We start from the raw sequence: 22,353 nt of genomic DNA on the forward strand, positions 1-22,353 counted from the left end.
CCTAACATTTTTGTCAATAAAATACTTTTCCTGTGAATTGCTGATGATCTTACAACTATCTTATAGTTTTATGATTTTTCAACGCTTTTTCCAGTGGTAATTTTGACTAAATGAGTGATGATTATCAAACTCTAATCGCCTCCGATTTTACCGAAAAATTAGCTGAACCGCAGTCAGCAAAGTTTCCATTTTAGTTTTACAGTATTTACTTCAATGAATATCAAAAATATTGCTCGTTCACTAGAAATGTGTGTATAAGATCATTAACTTTGTTTTCGAGTCAGTCGCAATAATTTTATTAAAACGGTAAAATTGAAACAATATCATAGATTCTGTGACATAAATTTCCACTTTAAGGAATTTTCAGTCAAATCCTAGAACCTTTAATAGGTTTAAACTACCAAGTCATAATTTCTTCAATCATTTCTGTTATTTGAAACAGAAATTAACTGCGTTTTATCATCATGAAGGGCGCATTTTTTCATAAACATTGAAACATGTAGTTGCCATATTAACTGCTAAAGCTCACCAAAGTGAAGTTTATTGAACACCAATAAAGAATGTCGTTCTAATGCACAAAAAAACTTAATTTTAACTGAAAATAATGGTTAGATAATTAGATGATGGTAATTAATAGAATATTAATGTTTGGTTAACTGATAATTAATTTTAAGATCACATTTAAGTAACTAACTCGTTAAATCATGATTAGTTGCATTTTTGATAAACCGATTATCAATTTGCATGAATAATCTACAATTCGATAATTTATTGAGCAAAAAATAAAGATATTTTATTAGTTTCAATTCGTAATATAAAAGTGCAAAAGAAAATAAAATTTACAAATAAAATTATAAAATGTATAACAACAAATGTTCGTCATTTAACATCACAATTTTCTAGGTTATTATAGCCATTCGCCGAAGAATCAGATGAGCCTAGTCCAGTTAACTTTTGTTTAAAAAATCTTAGCCAATTTTTCTTGGGTTTGTCGGTTGATAAAAGAGATGTAGACGATTCAAGGCTAATTGATTCGGCATGACCGGAGTCTATTGATCGAGATTCTTCTTTGCTTATTAATGAACTAGTTGGAACGGACGGAAAAGATTTAATTGAGATGTTACTTGAAAGAGTTTTGGTCGAAATTGAAGTCTCATTGATTGGAGAATCAGGCTTGTATGGAGCAGTCAGTGGAGATTGGTGATTTAGATGACGACTACTATGATTATGGAGATAAAGTTGATCATGAAGCTGGCTACTTTCATTTGTTGAATGTTTTTCTTGGGGAACACTGCTGTAGGTTAAACACGGGTAACTGGGTGGTGATGTTAAAATCATGGGTTTGGAGCTGATTGAGAAAATTAATTTACGCCAAACCCATTCCCATTTAGAATCTCGTCTAGAAAAGTCTATTTTAGACATGAGTCGAACGAATGGGGGTATATTACATGATTTCAATATGATTGGAATCAATTTTCTCTCTCTATCTTGAATAGCTAAATCTGTTGCAAAAAGTGTCTGATATTTACATTCCTCGGATTCAACGAAATCCGGGGTTAATATGATGATAACGTAATTACATCTTTGCTCAATCAATTTAGTGTAAGCGTCGTATTTCATTGTACCCAGAAGCAGATCTCTATCACGAATAAACAACCGCAAACCAATTTGAGGAGATTCCAAATAATCCGACAGGAAGGTAACAAAATCAATATCTTCATCAGCGTAACAAACATATGCATCATAATGTATATCCTCATCATTATCACCGAGGCTATCATTGATTGTCAATAAATCGTGCTTCCTACCTACATGGTACAAAAATTGATACAAAGATTTAGTGATATTTAATCAATTTTGTTAATATACTTGGATTATTCATGGATTGAAAACTTACCTTTAATAGAAAGTTTTTTCATCTTATTGGAATGAAATAGTGCATCTTGATAAAACAATTCCATGCAATCATCAATAACGTCAAATCGTTCGATGGATTCCAAAAATCCAATCAAATCGTTGATTGAGTAAGGATTCTTTGATCCAGATTCACATATTTTCAGTTCTTTCTCAACATTTTCCAGAATCATTTTGAATGGATCTGCACTTCTTTCAATGGTTGAAACAAGATGATTATCCAAACCAAATAGATCAGCAATACCTCGATAATCTCTGGGTAAACCTGATTGTGCAGGTATAATTTGGATAGCATTCAAACATTTAGACAGCAAGGTTCGACTTTTAATCCTTAAGGCCCGAATAGGAATATCAGACAAATTAACAGTAGTTATAACACCTTCTTTAATCGTCTCTTTCTCCATATTGAAATCAAGTTAGGATCAAAAATTGGGCACTAAGCTGCACCAGGTATGAAAGATACCAAAACAAATAGATCTTATTTTATAAAATAATTTTGTTTTGAATGGATGAACGAGATAATTGAAATAATTACTGATTCTTAAACAATAAACAAAAACAAAATAGGCCTTGAGTAACTCACCAAGTTATCACTAATAGAAGGCAATGCGAAGAAATATGTTAACCTGCTGATATTCCCGAAGCCAAGTTGATAAATTTTCGTAATTTTAAATATACAAAAACAAAACAAAGAAACTAAACTTATAATAGCTCATTTTTGGCAGCTATTATGAAAAGTGGGACAATCTCTATTACGAGTGAAACAAAAAAACAACAAAATTAAGTCATTTCTCAAATCTGAGATTAGTCATGTGGTTCGCATGATTTAAGTTAAAAAACTGTAAGAAAGATGGCGTTTGATTAAGTAATGATAACTTTTTTTGGGTTAAAGATTGCACTGAATTAACTGAAACGATTCCAGAAAATATTCAACAATTACATTCATGAGAGCTATGGACCGATACTAATAAAATCTAAGTTCAGAGTACACATTTCTCTTGGATCTATTGGTTGGTTTGTCGAAAAGTTTTAATAAATAATTCATCTGAAATTTGACTGATTGCAACTTAATTGTCCATTTAAGTCCATGGCACAGTCAGTTGCAGTTTTATGAAAAGGCTGAAAAATGGAGAACTCAATAATTAAATTAGATGTGATTTTACTTTTGTTTTAAATAGTTTTAGTTAGTTGTTTTTACATTGGACAAGCCTCTCTCATTTGCAATCCCAATACAAAGTGAAGAAAAGCTTATAAATTTCAATACTCCTTTCAAAATGAGATTATAAATAAATATAATCATTGTTAAAATAACAGTTGATTAAGCAAATTAAGAAGTTTACTTCCATTGAGGTTTAAATATTTGAGCGTTGTTTGGTCAAAAAAAAACACAAAACATGACTAAATGTAATAAAGAATCACATGAGGATGAAATCAGGAAAAGTGGACAAAAGACAGATGATTGAGGCATGATGATTAATTTGATTAACTTCTTATCTTTGACCACAAAGATGGATGCAGAAATCAAAATGATGACAAGAAAAATAAAAAGAGGGATTGAAAAGAGAGAAATTATAATGAATAAGCTTTCCAGTGGCTGGTGAGGCTTTTGTTTTGGACGAATTTATTGAGATTGTTGAGTTTAATTTGGTAATCAAATTGATTAATTTACTCAGTTCCTCTAAGAAGTAAAAAATGAATTAGTATCATCTTTTTGAGGATAAATTCTTAAATCGGTTATTTCACTGGACGTCAAAACATCAGAACCAATTTTCACTAGATTGTAGACTTCTTAAGGAGAGAAAAGTCCTGCTCATCTCCTTGAGGTTATTTCTTGATTCTATTTTTGTTATAAAAATTAATTATGTAAGCAAATCCAGAGAATTGATCCAAAAGGAAAAGGAAATCATAACAGTCTCTCAATAATCTCTAAGTCACGCTTTGTTCAATCTTCTCATTTTCTTTTCGAAGTCTCTTATTTGAAATGATGGATGGAAGATTGATGATATGCTATCCGACAAAAATAAGGTAAAATGCAGGTTCCATCAAGAACTGTCTCTTCTTTCGTCTCCTCTCTCCCTGTTATTGTTCCTCTCTATCAGATGCAAACGTTGTTCCAAAGGTAATTTCTCGAAGAATGGATGATCAAGTGCTTCAGACAATGTTATTCTACTGATTGGTTCGTATTGCAACATTTTTCCTATCAGATCAAAAAGTAATCGATGGTCCTCATCATCACTCAATAAATATCTATGTAAAGGTTTGCAATTTTCTCTAACATATCGTCCAGCTGATGATTTGTAATCCCAATCAAGTCGTCCATGGTGATAATATTTCGTCCTAAATAGTGATACAGAGCAAAAACGAGATAAATACAAGATAAATGATTAATAATATTGACCAGAAAAGGATGAATTTTTAAAAATAAGCCAAAAATAATCTGGTGTTAAAATGGCTTTCGGAGTACCGAAATGGTCAGATGATACTAAAAAAATCATAATGCAATCAATTAGTAAAATTCATAACATATAAAATCAATTAGTACAAATAACTGTAAGTGGATAAATTATTTCCAAACGGATTCTGAATTGGGGATGTCATCAATGTTAATCATTGGATATAAATTCACACAAGATTTCATTGTGATCTGCTTTTTGTTCTTTTAAATTATTAAGGTTACGTCAGTACTCTGTGCTCTCGAAAAGACTTACTTAGTTTTACGGCACATTCTATAAGGCAAAGGTCCTAAAATTCTCTCCATCATTGCCAAATGTTCACGATTGTCATGAGTTTGAAATAGTGTTATACCCAGGTAAAGTTCAAAAAGAATACAACCGATGCTCCAAACATCACAAGGCTGAGTCCAGCCTAATTCTAATATTACTTCCGGCGCTCTGTAATGACGAGTTGAAACTATAGTGGAGTGATGTTCATCGTCGAAAGTTGCTGATCCAAAGTCAATAAGTTTTATATCAGTATTTTTCACTCGCTTGACGTCCTTCTTCTGACGCAATTGTTTCGAGAACAGAAGAAAAAGATAAAAAAGAGAAAGAACATCATGATTAGAATCGGCTAGTGGCTTCTGAAGATTAATTACCTTTTCCTTGCTTTTCTTGGAAACATAGACAACATCAAAATCGGAATCAATGAAAAGGATATTCTCTGGTTTTAAATCGGTATGAGTGAGATGGTTATCATGAAGAACTGCGAAAGGAAAAAAATGAATTATTGATGGAGAAACTAATTTCGATTTTTTCTTTGAAATAGATCCGCTTACATTTAACAGAGTAACATAGTTGGTAGCCAATATGACGGACTTGATCAATAGGATATGGTTGGTAATTATTATCTTTCTGGAAGTGAAAAAATAATTAAATTAAAATTTGTTGAAATAGGCAATGAGTGATTTAATATTTACCAAAAAATCAAAAACACTCAATCCAAGCATTTCAAAAGCAATACATATATGACCATGGTAATCGAACCAATCTAACATTTTTACACAAAGACTTTGAGAAGAGTCACCGTTGGACCAGGATAATATGAAAAAGAGAGATAAAAATTAGTGCTTTACATCCTTGATGGATTTTTATTATATGAATACTCACTGTTTACCATGGGGGTCTGCTTCAGCTAGTTTTTCTAAAACATTTATTTCTAATTTAGCAGCTTCTCTATATTTGTCCACGTTTTTAATGATTTTGAGAGCAACCATTTGATCACTGCTAAGAAAAATGAAAATAAAACAATCAACTTTGCTTTGATTACGAAAGGTTGATAAACATACGTTCTTAAATCTAAAACTCGTACGACTTTTCCAAAAGTTCCTTCTCCAAGAGTTGATAATATTTTATCTGTTCAGGAAAAGAAATATCATTAAAAATTAATCTCGTGGCATTAAAGATCTTTTTGAATGAATCAGTAGTAAGGGAAAAAGTATTAGAGGAAAAGCTTTTTGAAATGATTTACTTTTCTTCTTAGTAAACAATCGCAATAGAAATATTTTATATTAAAATATAAAATATGAACGCAATACAAGGAGATGAATGATTTGTGAATAAGAACGAAACCCACAAAAGGTTAGAACAAAAGCTAATTGAAAGCTAGTGGTCTGCACATAATTTACCCAGCTTTGTTTCAATCTGACACTTCAATATTGAAGCATAATAAACGTTCGCTTGTCTTTAACCATTCAACAACTTTCTATTTTTTGCTGTTTTCCTTTTTTTATCAGGAAACAGAAATCACACGCTGGCAGAATCTCTACACTGCTCGTCAAACCAATACGGTAGTTGTCACAGTAAACATGAGAATGGTATCAGATGTTTCAGGTACATACAAGAAACACGAGAATATAACTACAGACATTCTGACAGGTTATGACAGGTTATGTAGGTGATGAAAAGGGATAGGTTGGAAAATTGAAATTTACATCTCTTTTGAAGAGTATCTCCTCTCCGGTAAATAAGATGTCCATCCTCATCATCGTCCATATTTCTCCGACGATACCGTCTTCTTTCAGGGGTTGAGTTTCTGGATTTCTTGGATGCTACATAAGGCGATCGGGACCGGTAGTTAGACATGGTTACACCAGTGAGCGTGAACGTTAAATAAGCAAGAACCACCGACACACCACCACCACCACCAATGAGACAATTTATAATGGCACAATTTTGATTGAAGAAAAAAGAAATAATGAACAATTCTAAACTCTCAAGCCTTACATTAGGGAACTCCTACAGGTCAAGGAGGTTGCTAAGCGAAGGGTTTTAAGAGGGATTTTTGAGTTAATTTGGCAATTTTGATCTCGAATCAATTGCTGGAGTTAATATTTCAGATAATTCAAGTTTGAGTATCAAAAAATTCACTCAATTTGACGTTAAAGAATCTAAATATCTTTTAGGGTAACCACAATTTTTAATAAGAAACATTAAACATTTCATAATTAAATATCACTTTGTATAGTTTCCTCGATAGGTGGCGCAAGAAAAATAAGCTATTATACAATGCAACTGTTAAAATTGAAAAAGTAATATTGATTCTTGTGTACAAACATGATCAATACTGATTAAATCACTTCTATCACCAATTAACCTTTATTTTGAATGTGTGTCTAAGTATTGTTTAAACATTGGAATTGATCAAGTTGGGACTGTTTCAATATTGTCAAGCAAAAAAGTCGAATCATCTCTAGTCGGAAACTTATGAATACAAAAATTTCTTTTCATGTAAAATTGTAATTAACTAACATTTACTTATCACAAATGAAATCTCGTGTATGCTAATGAGCTAAAACATATTTAAGCACAAATATTCATATTTGGTACATCTCAACTTTAAGACAAGCTCTGGAATGTCATTCAATAAAACAAAATTAATGCTACACATGAAGCCAAGATTGTTGCAATTAGGAATGTTGAAAAATGGCTATTCTGTATGCATTCAATCTGATTTTCACTTGATATCTTCCATATTTCAACTGTTAATAGTTAAACTGTCCTTCAGTTAGCGTGTATCTTCATCAATTTGAATAAGCAAAAGCAACAAAATGGATAATCATTTGGTTCAAAATATCATTGATTGGCTTCAGTTTTGGCAAAGTTAATGAAATTTTGCTTTCTTCTGGTGAAAATGAGGAGAAGGGAAACTCTGAAACTCGTGATTCTATTCATCTAATAATAACAATTAAAGGCTGTTGTGATTTGAGCAAGTATTTGGTTCGTCAAATAACTAGTTTGCTCGTAAACAATAACACATTTATATCAACTCAACTAGTATTACAGATTACATACAATGACACATTTTTGGGCAAAGGTTAATATCAGCAAAAAGTCAATAGAAACACAAACTTGTAGTTTTATTAATTTAAGGATTTCAGTGTTTCTTTGGCTTATTGTAACAATTGAACAATCAAAGAATGGGATTAAAAATGAAAGGTTAACCTACCTTTAAAAAAACTGTAATCCGATTGGAAAAGCGTTGCAAAATGAGTTGAACAAGAATCACAGATGAAACAAAAATGTATATCAAGCTAATTCGAGTTGTTTTGAAAAATTTACTGATTGAATTGGATTGATAATTGAATGGTTAATCATTTAAAGTTGGCTAAAGGTGAAAACCAGGTGAAGAGCAACTGTTAATCAATTGATTTGTGGGATAATAAAGATGGACAAGATTAACAAGTGAATGAAATTAACTAAAGCAATGAGGTAAAGGGAAAACTCGCATTGAAAGTAGGACCCATTGAGTTGTTGACTAAAATGATAACACAAAAGTAAAATTAAAACAATTCCGATGTACAATTGTTGTACATTATTGTTCAACTTGGATTATTCATTTGTTTATTAATGATGAGATTGTTGTTGTTGGTGGTAATGTTGTTGAAGATGAAGATGGTGATGATTATTATTATTAAATGTTGATGTTGACGGGAAGCAAATCAACAGAAGGTTGAACCTGATTGTGTCTTGGGCTGGGCAAATATCGGTGGATAACCTTAAGTTAAAATTGAGTTTCCTCTAAAAATTGCATTTCACAAGAATAGACTGGATAGATGATTCATAAGGCAACCTTTAAAGATGAACGTTACCTCAACAAGTAATCTAGTTAATTGTGATTAAGCAGATAGATACAAATGAACACGAGAAATGGTGAACAAAATGAAAACAAACCAAACGTGTAGCTATGAAAAGATACACTTGAAGGTAAACACAGAAGGTTATTAGCAACGACAAGTCCCGTCTAAATCTGTATCTTTAATTGTAATCCCAAGAAATATGGTTTATAATGGCAAATTAAATTTGATTATTATTCAGTTAATTTAAGGGTAAACGTCTTTATGTTGTTTTATTTTTCGACTTTTAAACACATTAAGATATTGAACATTGCGTTTAACCAAACAAACGGTTTCTTCCTCATTTAGTTCAAACTTACATTTGGCTCTCTGCCTGTGGGAAGATGATGATGATGGTGAAGATGAGGATTTGTTCATCTTCTTCATCATCATCATCAACCTAAAACAGTAACTTGAACATTCTTGTTTTTTTGAATAATCAACTTTATTTGAACTGTAAGATGAAGAAAATAACAAAATGAAAATAATAAAAAAGTCATAGAGCAACAATTTAATTCTGAACAACATGATAATGATGAGAGATGAGGATAAAAGGAAGAGAAGAGACAGAGATGAGTGCAAATCCTTTCTCAAATCATCTTCAATAGTTAAAGGATAAGGATTGAAGATGAAGGGAAACTTGTGGCATCGACTCGTCCAGAAATAGATCTTTAGAGATGATGGCGATGGAAATGATGAACATGGTGGTGATGATGATGATGACTGAGGTGAGGGCGAAAAGCCAAAAGTAAAGTCATTCGCCAGTCTCTTTTATTGACTTCCTTTCTTTGTTTCTTCTTCAATCATCTTCATCTTCATTTTTCTTCTCTGTCTCAAAATGGCATACAATTAAGTAAACCAGTCATTTTGCTCTTTCAACATGAAATCAAAGTCATGTTTCTATTTCACTATCATCAACTAACCAACTTGATAAATTATGGTTCATCATTACTGTAATCCATTCAAGTGTATTGAAGGCTTTGTAGAAGATTAATTAATTTAAATTTGAATAAAGGTGCATTTTTTGTGGGTGAAGTTATTTGTCTCAAAATATATACACTTTAAGCGTTGTCAATTATATCAGCCTCTTGAAGTAATTCTGGTGCCTTTGTGTGTTGGTGACTTCCTCATTTCACTAGCAATTGCGGTTTGAATGTGATGATTTTGTACCAAAAAGACTGTAGATAAGATGGTTGATTGATAGTGAAAATATCGTAATTCATGCCAACCCTGACATTTAAAAGCATAATATTTAAGTAGATTTTGTATGTTTGTTCAATCTTACACCAACAGCATTGATTGAAATGAATTATTTGATGAGTAGGAAAAGAAGAGGTTTAGGCGCAATTTCCCTCCATTGATTTTCATTGAGTAATTGCTTTGACTTCAACCAACAATATTTTTTCCAATTCAAATTAAAATCCAAAACCATCTTTAACCAATTAACAGTTTTGCACAGCTAAAAATTTGACGACTAGTATTATCGATTGCCACCACTGTTCAATGACTAAATTTGTAATCCTGATCATTGATTGTCACCATCAATGGGAAAATAATAATTTAAAAACGTTATAATGACTTCATTGCGAACCAATTGTCTCTGCAAATATCCTCAGTCCATATGATCTTTTGTTTTATAAATATGTGATAGATGCAAAGTATTTATACAGTTGCATTGAGCCTTTCAAACAGCGATTTAATGTGTTCAACCAATTGAGCGAAATCTCGAAGAAGTAAATAATCTCTTATCAATCTTCTTGATCTGTCAGAAATATCCCGATACTCTTGAGCCATTATTTCCTGTCCAATGTGATCTTCAGGTGCAACCTCTCGAAACCACATTCCTAATTGTAATTCACATAGTAATTGCCGTAAATGATTTTCGATTTCCTGGAATTCTTCTTTTAATGATTCCTCATGGATACATTGATCAAGTACGATTTGCTCAAAACCAACAGCAAAATATTGTAAATATTTGAAACTCCTTTTCAATCCATCAGCTTCCTAAATTGTCAGAGAAAGGGAGTTAAATTAGATAACATGGTAATAATAAATATATTGTTGATTATCAGGTACAAACCTCGAATTGGCTAAATTCATCAATGAGTGCTCTAACTTCAGGAAGCCATTCTAACCGTAAATCCGTTAATCCAGATTCAAAGTCTTCGTCGTCAAAGTCTGCTAGCTTCAGGAATAAAATAAAAACAAAAAAGATTGATCAAATAATCATTGTTGGTAAGCATTAAACAATCAAAAATCGATACAAAATAAAAAAGATTGGTACAGTTTAGATGGATATTTAGGTTTGCCTTGACGATGCCTTTTATTGATCTTTTTTTAAATTGTCGCAAAATATTACCAACGTTCTGGTGGTATAATTACACTGAATATTTTTTCAATTAGGTAATCAAATTATTTAGTTCCTCCCATGTCAATTAATCAGCTGATGCCAAATGATTGACAATTGTGAGTATAATCTTTAGCCTTTGAATTGAAAATTCAAAGTTTGAATTGAACCTGAACATGGGAAGACTAGAAATTGATTTATGATAAAAAGACTTGCATGTCTTTATTGCTTGTTAATTCAATTCATTTTCTTTTGAATTATTAACAATTGGAAAAGTAAAATAGGCTGACATCGGAAGTTGACAGAAATAACAATAAGAATAGTAAATGGTGGAAAAAATCAGAAATGACTTTTTTATGACCCAGATCTCTATGGTAAACAGTTGAGGTAAATAATAACTTAAATTCAGACTATCCATATTGATTGATAAGGAATGACCATCGATCAATAATGTGACAATTACAGGTAAATATTGTTCTAATCTTGATATTCACAGCCTCCAAAAATAATTAACTATGTTTCTCTGTTAACTATGTCTTTGTATCAATATCTAACTCTTGAAAATGTATTTAAATTTGTTCGATAGATGATAATTTGTTCCCTCAAAATGATACTTTATATATTCTGAGTATCAAATATTTTGAGTAAAAAACTGGATTACTTACAAATTGTGTCTTCAACTTTTCTGACAATCCTTTAGCTGCTGTTGCTCGGCGGGTTATTTTCTCGTACATATCCTTAACTGAAGGTTGACTATCCTGCGATGGGTAAATGTAAATCGGAAGGTTACATGGGTTGACCCAGGGTGGATGAGCAACTGGTTTATCTGGATCATTGCCAAAAATTTGTTTCGACATAATTACAGAAACTGATGACACAGTTTAACTGTGAAACAATCAACAGTCTAAAAGACACCAATGATTGTTACATAAAATAAGTTAACTGTCTTTACAAACAAAAACAACTAAAAAGTTATAGAAGCAATGTGTTGAACAAAAATGTTGAAGACGATGAAGATGATGAAGATGATGAAGATGATGTTAGTGTTGTTGTAAGAAGAGTTAATTATAACTGGAAACACATTTAAAAGTGAAAATAAACAAACAATAATCAAGTAATGGTTACTTTCTTGAAGTACAACAGCAACACCATTAGAATCACTTGATCATATGTTTTACCAGAAGATCCGAAAGCAAGCAGCAACAGCGTCTAAAGAAAACAAAATTAGACACACACAGAGTATTTAAATTAATGAAATGTTGATTAGTTGATTTGGAGAAGCGTATAATCTTACAATTAAATAGACTTACCTTTTAACGTTGAAATGAATTTCCTCAGAAGAACATTAGTTGAAAATATATTTTTATGGCTGACTGGTTACGACGGTAACCATTGGGTATAAACATTTTCATTGTTCTCTGTCTTCTCTCTACCTCTTTCTAGCTTTTTAGTCAACTGTACAATTATACACCAATCATCGTTCTGGGTATTTATGATTTTCATCTTAACTATGATAATTACTTTAATTACTTAGGTTTTTCTTCATTACTCTCACTGATCAACTCGCAATTATTACAAGTCTAGTGGAGCCCTTCAACCAAAAGATGCCAACAATGTTAACAATATTTCATTGTTTCACACGTTATACTCTCATCACGAATCTGATTACATATTGAGATAATTTTCCAGTTTCACCAATAAATTGAACAATAGCAGGTAACACTTCTTAGAAATGATATTCATCGATTCAATAATATCTATTGGGTCGTTGATAGGCTCATATTTGTGATTTATCATGATCAAACTTTTACTCTTCTGTGTCTATTAAAGTGAACTGACTGAACAACCTTCAGCTAATTTCACCGATTACAATGTTAATTTGTAATATTTTTCAACAATAATCATTAGCTTGTCATGGTTTAGTTTACACTTTTATTGTCCCAATCAATGTTATATTTTGTCAGCATATAACAATTTAATGAGCAATTTAATGTCTACCATTTCCTAGAAATAAATTATACCTGTAACAGCAATTTAAAAACACCAAATGAATCATGAGCAAATCGTCTGAATTGTTTTTCCATAAACTCTTTAAGGATCAAATTAAAATTACATCGATCATTCAATTGTCAAAATGATTATTTCCTGGTGAACCATTAAACCATAATATATAATGATATATTTAGATTGGCACTAGATGATTCCAACAAGTTAATCTGTTATCTTTACCAGTTGATTAAAAATACTGAATAATCTGAACATAATGAATCGATTCGTTTTCGTACCATTGACTTTAATGCTAATCCTGACTATTGTCTCTGTCGAGGTAAGTTGATTTTTGATTTCTTATTTTCCCCACTAAAGTAGTTAACCACAGTTGAAGTAATATGATATTGTATAGTTGATTAAATTACGAGCTGTTGGCTTGAACTGAATCTAAAATATTTGGCTTAACTCATTAATTTCTCAATAAATTCTCGTTAATACTTAGCTGAAGTTGATTCACTTTGTATTACTGAGTAAACATGAAATTAAGAAGACTGATAAGACTGTAAAATGAATGTAATCTACGATTTATGAGTTGTTTCATGATAAAGTAATTCATGTCTCCATTTGTTCCCTTTAGTCAGAGAAGGAGCAATCAAATGGCTTTTCACTTCGACAGCTATTTGAGAGGCAAGTTTCACGATTACAACGTTTGGCTCCATCAACCAATCAACAGTCTGAGATGAATGAGCAATCGGAAAGATCAATTTATTCATCATCACGATTAATGGAATCAGTTAATAAAGGAATAGCCGCTAATTACAAGAAATTCAAGGGAGCTGGTTCATGGATAGATTAAAAATGAAACATTGTAAGAATTTTGTCTTCAATTGCGAACAACTGATTTACATTGTTGAGTAAAAATAAAAGCAATTAAAAAATTAGTTGAACACAAATTATTATTGACAGTCAACAAGTGACAGGCGAAAGATTATTGTCAATCCTCACATTTAGTGAAATTATTAAGAGACGCAAATGTAAAGCATGATTATTGATTAAATCTGGTCGATCCATAAAAGGTAAAGCCTTTTGAAAAACTTGGTCGTGAAGAAACGCGATATTGTGAACAGAAGTATGAATAAGCCTGTGATTGCTAATCATTTGAAGTAACTGTTGCTGTTTCATCTAGGAACTTGAGATATTAGCGTATTTTAGAGCATTTGGAACGAAATTCTAAGCTCATGTGATTGACCAGGCATCCAGGTAAGCAAATCAATTTCAGTAAATCAATCACAAAATCATAAGATCATCAATAACTTGGCTCACTCAAGTTGGTTCACTGGGTGGACTGTGTGTTGAACAGTATTCAAGTAGATCATCAGCAGACTCGGGACGTTCAGGAGTTTCTTGGTAATAAATTCTGATAGCGACAAATAGATACTTCAATCTACCTTCCATTGGGCTACCAAGTAATGTTTGATCAACAGAGCTTTGAAAAGACGATCCATTTTCATTATGTACAAAAGGAGGAACCACACAAGTTTCAATTGTTGCTACTCGTCTTTTAATCAGTCGATCGCCTTCTTTTTGTGTTGCCTGAAATGTTTTATACCAATCAGTAACGTCTTCATGGAATGTCCTTTGATCAAAAGCAACAGCAGATATAATCAAATCAGAGTTTTGGGTAAACATTGATAAATCGCTACTTGAAGCAGCCATTAAACGTCCCATTTCATTTGGCTTTGTGCAATAGATTCTCAGAAATCGTACCATTTTATCGGTTTCTTGTTTCATCCACCAAGTTCGCCGAGTTTCAACAGAGTTGTCAGAATCTAGAGATTTTAAAAAACATGAAAAATTAGTGAGATTCAATTAGATTAAATCAAATTAAGTTTACCTCTTACGCGTATGTCTACAGCTTGGGCGTTACAAAAGTTAAGATCTGGATTGAGAGCTAACCATTTTGAGGATTTATCGATCAAATCAGAAAATTTCTCTTTATTACCAGATTGTAATGAATTTCCAGTATCCATTACATTACAATCAAATTCAGGAACAAAGTCAACCAGAACAATTTCATCTTCCAACCAGGATCCAATTTGGAAGAAAACTCTTATTCCGATAATTACATTGGTAAAAAGATGAATATCTCTTGTAGTTTTGCCATCTGAAATATAAGTAGCATCATTACGATATTCCCAATCATCTGTGGCACCAATCTTGATGGTTTCAATTTGCAAAATTTTGCCATTTATTCTTCCTCCAAGAATCTCTTCATTAATATCTTTGATGAGATCTTCAAGTTGCTCAAAGGAACCATCAGCTCGGCGAGAAGGAACAAAATCTTTGTACCAAAAGATTATATCATCACCACCATAGTTAACATGAGACCGTTTAATCCACAGACGTAGCGTATAAACATCAGCTGAGTATTCAATATCTGAAACAACACTGTGATTGTATTGAGGAACAGTTTCACAGCTAATAATTTCCCAGCCATTGTGACGATGAAGCCATTCGTTTGCTAGACAAACTAATGAGCTTTGGTTTTAACCACACAGATGAAGCAAAATTTACCAGACGATTCGTATTTCGACAGCAATGGAAACCAAAGGGACATGATAAAAGAAATATTGTAATAACACAATTAATTATTGATTGGATAGCATAAACTAAAGCGTAAACAATTGAATTATTGATCAGACAGAAGCTAATGTAAATGTAAACCAAGATACCAGAAAGATACCAGAAACAAAAACAAAGAGTCTTATCAGATTTTTACATACATTTTGTAATGCATTGGAAGTGGAATGATCATGAACAGATATTAATTATTGAGATTACCTGAAACTGTGGTAGACAACTCGCTCTTTGACCTTTTTACAAAAAGAAGGAATGAAATCGACAAATGTCAACTCGGTTAACTCATTGATGTGACCATCCTTGATAATACGATGTTGAGGCAGCCTCTTGTCTCTAAACCTGTCTGAATCAACTCTACATAGGCCTTTGTGACCACGGTATACAATTAATGCCATCGAAAAACAGAATCACTGAAAACTTGAAGAAATGCGTTGATTGACAAACTTTCAAATTGAACAGCAGATGATTTTTGGTTGGACTTGAAAAACATCAGCTTAGGCTTGGATGATGAACTGTTAATCAGACATGAGTGGAGCCAGAGTAGTCAGTTAGACTGTGACTGTTGGGTCACATATTGATCAGAATAACTTCCAGATGTGTCCATTTTTAATGATTAAACCTAAGTTAACTTGTAGTCTAGATGATTAACTTGTATTATTTATAACCAAAATACATGGTTTAATATTCACCATGTGGTGTTAATTCACATGGAAGGTATTTCAACCCATTATTGTGAAGGATATTGAACCACACTTTATGGTACAAAGTCACAGGAAAGGAGCCAATTTTACTCGACCAGAACCAAGATTAACTTTCTCATGGTTCGAAAAGCTGAAGCTTAATCATTCAGATTTTTAAAAATTCATGTGAACGAATCCACCCTCCATAGATTAATCTAGAAAGAGACAGACAAAAAAGAAAGAGAAAAGGTCAAAGAGGATTATAAATAGTGGGTTACATGAAGAATGATCAGAATGAGTTTTTCATGCTTTCATAGGAACAGCTATAATATGTATTATGATGAAATATTAAGTTTATTTTCATGGTGAACGGAGGAACTCGATGAATTAAATCGCAGCAATTGAAAATGACGCAAAATATGAACCACAAAAACCTCTGTAGAGCCGAATTGGTAACAAATTAATTTTCAGACAAATTCGGGTCTACAGAGTTAATGTAGAGCAAAGATGAAACACAATCTTGTCACTATTGAACTAATCACTGAATTTAATCGTTAATTTATTTAACACTTTTATAAAGCTTTTTTAACAAAGGAAATGAAGACTAATTGAAATCATTGAAGGCTGATCAAAAGGAAGGCTGAAATTTAAAATCAAATAGCACAATCTCATTAAGCTCATTTGTGATTAACTTAACCTAGTCATCATGTACATATATTGAAATACAATTCTCGACAGTTTGTACATCATCAGGATAATTATGATGAAATATGAATCAAAATTGAATCTCATTACAGTTATTATTGAACTTTCAAGATCAACATCTATGCCAATAGGATCTTACATCTTGAAATGTAATTTTGCTAACAAAAAACAATTAAAGTAAAATCGAAAGATCATTTTACACTGATTACAAGATTGCTGATTGATTAAAATGGTTTATGTTTTTCAACAAATCAGATAATTATTAGCCATTCTTGGTTATTTAAACATTGTTAGTTATGAACAATAAGTAAAGCCATACAATCAAACAATTTAAAAGCTGAAGGTTGAGTTGAATTAACTGAAAAATTAGTTGATTGTTGCTTGTAGTCGGCAAAAAGGCTCACTCATTGTCAGTCGTTTGTTTGGTGAGTGCATCGACCGTTAATTTTTAGGTTAACTGGAAGCTTCTAGAAACAACAAACCTTTTGGCTTAAACTCAATTGGTCTTTTCGTGATAGTTAAACCACTGCATCGAGAAGTTATGAGATATAAACTCGAGGGCGAAGCCCGAGAGTTTTATCTCATAGCTTCGAGATATTGTGGTTTAACTGATTTAAACCACTATGTAATCTTATCTCAACACTTTTTTTTAAATTTCAAGACAAAATTTTGTCTAGATTTTCCATTGCTTTCAATGGGTTTTCCTATTTTCATTACAAGTTTCTTATCATTTCAATTTTAATTTTGACTATTTTTATCAGGTCTAATCATTCTCTTTATCACTGTCTTTTAGCAAACTGTGCATATTTAGTTAACAGTGTTAGTTAACTATTAGGTTAACCAACTTCAAAATAGCATTAGATTATACAATTTAACCATTTGATTAAATACTGGTTACCCTAAACATAGTGGTTTAATTGATATTAATCAATATATTGATATTTTTAATATAATTAAAATTAAGTGCACTGTGATTAGGAAAACATAGATTTTCCAAGATCAACTTGAAATGTAAACTGAATTGGTAAGATAACCATAATTCCGGCAACCAGTTATTGATAATGAATAGGTGCGAGTAAACTAAACTATTTGGATTGATATGGCGCAAGAAATATTAAACGAGCAAATGGTTCCAGATTTAGTGGATAATTATTGAATTTAGTTATTTAACTAGTAACATCATTAATTTCAACGGTAGAATGGGATAAACTTCCTCAGCACCGTATACAGGCTGCAGCTGACTGAAGCGCATAGAAAACATAAAGTGAACCCAAATAAACTAACTTGTAACTCTAAAGCTCTCAAACTACTCTCTTACTATTTCTGCTCTCTCATTGCTAAATTTTTCTTTAATTGTGATCGTGTTTCAAATTGTACTGAAATCAAAATGAGGAAAACTCCTGCTATTGGTATTGATCTTGGTATAACTTACTCCTGTGATGGTGTTTTTCCAGCATGAAAAAGTTGAAATCATCGCTAATGAACAAGAATCCATCTAAAATTGTGTTCGGTGCTAAAAGGTTGATTGGTGATGCTGCTAAGAATCAAGTAGCTATGAATCCATCTAACACCGTGTTTGATGCTAAAAGGTTGATTGGTCGACGCTTCGATGATGTCACTGTTCAATCTGATATGAAACACTGGCCGTTCAAAGTCATCATTCCGCATCCAAGCCTAAGATCCAGGTCGAGTTCAAAGGTGAATCTAAAACCTTCTGTCCAGAAGAGATCTCAGCTATGGTCCTCACCAAGATGAAGGAGACCGCCGAAGCCTGGGTAAGCCCAAGTTACCAATGCTGTTATAACTGTACCTGCCTACTTCAATGATAGTCAAAGACAAGCCAACTTTCACAATCATTGTGATTGTCAATCATTAACTTTCAATTTTCTTAGCTTTTCTTAGCTTTCAATATTTTTTGTTAATTAGTGCCATAATTAACCTTATTTGTCTCGTAAACTATACCATAAAATATCTCACCTAATCATTATTACTTCTTCTTTGTATATCTTTTGCACTATTCTATATCAATCAAGCCAAAAAGTTAATCATAGTCATAATCATGACCAAATCTTCAAATTAAATGTTATTTTTAAATGTATCAAAAAGTTATTTAGTCTTCTTATTGGACAATAGATGTCACTTATGGATTTGTTGTGACATAATTTTAATTGGTGCCTCACTCTGGTGACTAGTTTTTTAAACTGCGTAATGTTTATGTTTATTTTTGTTTATGTCAAAGTCTAAATTAATAGGAATTATTTGACGATCGTTTACTTGATTACCTATTCTTATTGTCTTTAATGTTAATTTAATCAAGTTTAAATTGCTAAAGCTTGTTCTCTAACTGACGATCTCCATTATTATGTATTAATATGGATGTGAAAAATTTTTTTACTTGTACCCTGAACGAGTTGCTTAACCAGGAAGGCTTCAAGAAAGTGTCTATTGAAATTTACCCTAACCGGTTTAGAGCTGTATACAATTACATTCATCATGATCGAGTTGGAAATGAACTGTCAACATCAGTGGTTGAATTAATTGGTGCACCTGTTGGCTCTTTGTTATGCTGTTCAGGTCACATACTTAAATCATATTATGATACACCAGACGAATCAGTTCGAACCAAGCTACGACTCGAAGGAAATTTGACAGAAATTGTTAATCAATTCAAATACCAGTTCATCTACCGGATAAAAAATGCCCTCTCCATTAGGATCACCGAATTGCCAAGTGAAATACTGTACCATTTGATTGAATATCTAAACGTACAAGATATCATGAATCTATTGAGAGTAAATCAAACTTGGCAACGTCTTTTAGATGACGATTACATTTGGCGAAAAATGTATCTCTCAACATATGGTGAGTATTTTTTCCAATTTAATTTACATTCTTGTGTTATATTGCACTATCCTGCTCATTACCTTGGAACAATTTAAGACAGACCTTTGATTTTTAGCAAATGAATTTTACAGAAACTTCTAGAAAATTCGAGGCTCAACTCCATCAATTTTGTATTAAAGGTCCAAAATATTGGTATTTTTTGCAAAATAGCAATAACATCAATTTTAATTTACAGTTTTCCTTTATTTACTGCTAGCTTTAACGCCTACGCAAATAATCCAGGCTTCATTACCAGAACAGCGTGTAAAACCAGAAGAAATATTTGATTTCAGATACACTTTTAATCGTTTAGTTATTTATGTGGAATAAACAAGTTCCATTTATACCTTGGCTGTGATGAATGGGTAAAAAATTAAAAAGAATGCCATATTCAATGCTCTAGTATATGTTCTGATATACCAGTTCTGGTATACTAACTATGATCACAATTATTTATGAAACCCTTAATCTCATAATCTCTTTTTTTTGCTATTTCAGGAGAGAATCCCGATGTCGAAGAATACCGAAGTGATGGAACAGCTATCTGCAATTGGAGAAATTTAGTCATCCGAGAGTTTATCAAGCGAAAGAGAATGGAAGCCGAACTCAGATTCTCGCAAGACTTATCAAGACGAAGCTTACCAGCATCACCAAGACTCCTTGCTTTACCGCCAGCATTTTGATATGTCTCCTTATGTTGGATCATTTCCACTTATTCGTCTTACCATCTCAGTGGACTATATTTCATATCAAGTCGTCTGGATATGTTGGTCTCTAATTGGTAAATCAATTGAACCGCTTTAGTAACTGTAGGTTAGCTTGGCGGCTCACTTGATTAACGTTGGATGGGGCTTTACGAAACCAATCAAGTTTCATTTTGATATCTATTTTTTTCTATTGAATTTGTTTCGTGATTTTGCATCATTAGCCCCATTCAAGTTTCGCTGTTTAAACAATATTCACTTAAATTTGCTAAATTAGCCCCTGTTTATGTCAATGATAATCAAATTATTATTTTTTGTTTTAGAGTAACTGTATTCGAATCATCAAAACTAATCATGTATTTCTGTTTTCTGTTGAGTTTTCATCGAGCCATTGTTTGAATGCGTTAAATGCACATCAATATGACTCATTTATCAAATTGTAATTTGTTGTGTTTGTAATCATTTTGACTCAAATAGAAGTAATTATTGTTCACTTTGTTTATTATTCATTCAAAACAACTCGCGATTCTTTGTAAACCGTGCTTGTATCTAACCATATGTATTTTAATTTACTGGTCCATTTAGATCTTTGTTTTTCAATCTTTAATTTTCGTGGATTCTATTGTAGAAGATAATTTCTGAAGTAGTTACTGGCAATAAACATGATTTATACGGTAACTGACTATTAATTTAAACCATTGTTGTTGTATCAACATTAAGTCTGACAGTAAACAGCTTGAATTATCAGTTGAATTTTTGATCTAATTAATATAAAATGTCTTTTGATTGATTTACTGAATGAGTTTTGAAATTACAATAAAAGGATTGGATTTTAGACTATTAATACGTTTATAAAGTAACAATTATCAATTTATTATCCATATATTAAAAATACATTGGACTTTTGAATCTATTTCGGGTGTATATCAATTTATTGAAACTCATGTTTCGCGCTCCATCGCCAAGGTTTGTTATCTTGTTTCAATTTTCTAAAGGGTGTTGCGTGTTATTCTTGCCAGTTATCTCATCCGAATGGAGATTAAACAACTGATAAAGATGAAGATGTCCAATGGAAATCTTATAAATCTCCATTGAGATAAGATAACTGGCAAGAATAACGCGCAACACCCTTTAGTTGCTAATAAATGATCTCCATGTATTATTGCGAACTGCATGATTATGTCGATAATTTTATCATGAAAGTTGTATAATTAATAAATTATAACCAAATGCCTTTAAACACTTTCATGTAACGGATCATCATTGAGTGATTCTTGATTAACTCAATAAGATGAAATGAACCGTGTCTTTACTTGAAGCTGGTAACAACATGAAACATCATCACTTTTTCTCTATAATGGCTGTGACGACGTTGTTGCTGAATCAGAAATCTGTAACAATAGGATCTTACATCTTGAAGTGTAATTTGCTTTCATGTTTGCTAACAAATAAACAATTAAAGTAAAATCAACAGATTATTTTACACTGATTACAAGATTACTGATTTTGAATGGATTTAGTTTTTGAACGTAAATCAGATAACTCTTAAGCATTCTTGGTTATTTAGACACATTTTGGTAACTCTTGGTAGTTGATTATGAACAATAAGTATAGCCATACAATCAAACAATTTAAAAGCTGAAGGTTGAGTTGAATTAACTGAAAAATTAGTTGATTGTTGCTTGTAGTCGGCAAAAAGGCTCACTCATTGTCAGTCGTTTGTTTGGTGAGTGCATCGACCGTTAATTTTTAGGTTAACTGGAAGCTTCTAGAAACAACAAACCTTTTGGCTTAAACTCAATTGGTCTTTTCTTGATATTAATCAATATATTGATATTTTAATATAATTAAAATTAAGTGCACCATAATTAGATAATCATA

At 31.9% G+C, this 22,353-nt stretch overlaps 5 protein-coding genes and 1 long non-coding RNA gene across 13 annotated transcripts; 2 read left to right on the top strand and 4 right to left on the bottom strand.

Annotated features, from left to right (window-relative positions):
- Positions 1-767: 767 nt before the first annotated feature.
- Positions 768-3,061, bottom strand: Myd88 (myeloid differentiation primary response protein MyD88). Of its 3 annotated transcripts, none has more exons than XM_015931182.3 (3): positions 2,498-2,746; positions 1,898-2,355; positions 768-1,808 (listed from the first exon to the last, which is right to left on the bottom strand). In XM_015931182.3, exons 2-3 carry the CDS (start codon positions 2,316-2,318, stop codon positions 880-882), a joined length of 1,350 nt encoding a protein of 449 aa, XP_015786668.2. In that variant the 5' UTR covers positions 2,319-2,355; positions 2,498-2,746; the 3' UTR covers positions 768-879. The 3 variants fall into 3 exon arrangements, with proteins under 3 accessions (XP_015786668.2, XP_015786667.2, XP_089124870.1); XM_015931181.3 differs by having other exon boundaries at positions 1,898-2,391; positions 2,498-2,673; XM_089268744.1 differs by having other exon boundaries at positions 1,898-3,061.
- Positions 3,057-6,597, bottom strand: Doa (CDC like kinase darkener of apricot). 6 transcript variants are annotated; one of them, XM_015931198.3, is made up of 8 exons: positions 6,344-6,597; positions 5,699-5,765; positions 5,520-5,633; positions 5,330-5,420; positions 5,189-5,264; positions 5,009-5,115; positions 4,623-4,912; positions 3,057-4,251 (listed from the first exon to the last, which is right to left on the bottom strand). In XM_015931198.3, exons 1-8 carry the CDS (start codon positions 6,492-6,494, stop codon positions 3,957-3,959), a joined length of 1,191 nt encoding a protein of 396 aa, XP_015786684.1. In that variant the 5' UTR covers positions 6,495-6,597; the 3' UTR covers positions 3,057-3,956. The 6 variants fall into 6 exon arrangements, with proteins under 6 accessions (XP_015786684.1, XP_015786683.1, XP_089124872.1 ...); XM_015931197.3 differs by having other exon boundaries at positions 4,623-4,915; XM_089268746.1 differs by having other exon boundaries at positions 4,623-4,915; positions 5,330-5,442; positions 5,518-5,633.
- A 2,347-nt stretch (positions 6,598-8,944) lies between these two features.
- Positions 8,945-12,797, bottom strand: LOC107363929 (uncharacterized). The gene is made up of 4 exons (XM_015931220.3): positions 12,182-12,797; positions 11,537-12,080; positions 10,605-10,709; positions 8,945-10,528 (listed from the first exon to the last, which is right to left on the bottom strand). The coding sequence occupies exons 2-4, from the start codon at positions 11,726-11,728 to the stop codon at positions 10,187-10,189; spliced, it is 639 nt and encodes a 212-aa protein (XP_015786706.1). The 5' UTR covers positions 11,729-12,080; positions 12,182-12,797; the 3' UTR covers positions 8,945-10,186.
- Positions 12,798-13,076: 279 nt separating this feature from the next.
- Positions 13,077-13,801, top strand: LOC149093434 (uncharacterized). The gene is made up of 2 exons (XR_016199568.1): positions 13,077-13,197; positions 13,498-13,801. It is a non-coding gene; the product is annotated as an uncharacterized LOC149093434 (long non-coding RNA).
- On the bottom strand, positions 13,605-16,598 carry LOC107363908 (uncharacterized). Its single transcript, XM_015931183.3, has 3 exons — positions 15,702-16,598; positions 14,755-15,398; positions 13,605-14,689 (listed from the first exon to the last, which is right to left on the bottom strand). Exons 1-3 carry the CDS (start codon positions 15,893-15,895, stop codon positions 14,184-14,186), a joined length of 1,344 nt encoding a protein of 447 aa, XP_015786669.2. The 5' UTR covers positions 15,896-16,598; the 3' UTR covers positions 13,605-14,183.
- Positions 16,599-19,099: 2,501 nt separating this feature from the next.
- LOC107363925 (uncharacterized) lies at positions 19,100-20,965 on the top strand. The gene is made up of 2 exons (XM_015931212.3): positions 19,100-19,747; positions 20,267-20,965. The coding sequence occupies exons 1-2, from the start codon at positions 19,258-19,260 to the stop codon at positions 20,449-20,451; spliced, it is 675 nt and encodes a 224-aa protein (XP_015786698.1). The 5' UTR covers positions 19,100-19,257; the 3' UTR covers positions 20,452-20,965.
- Positions 20,966-22,353: the final 1,388 nt, after the last annotated feature.

The sequence above is a fragment of the Tetranychus urticae genome, chromosome 3, assembly GCF_039701765.1.
Source record: "Tetranychus urticae isolate SD_2017Ah chromosome 3, NJAU_TeUrti_SD_1.0, whole genome shotgun sequence".
Classification (NCBI taxonomy): domain Eukaryota; kingdom Metazoa; phylum Arthropoda; class Arachnida; order Trombidiformes; family Tetranychidae; genus Tetranychus; species Tetranychus urticae.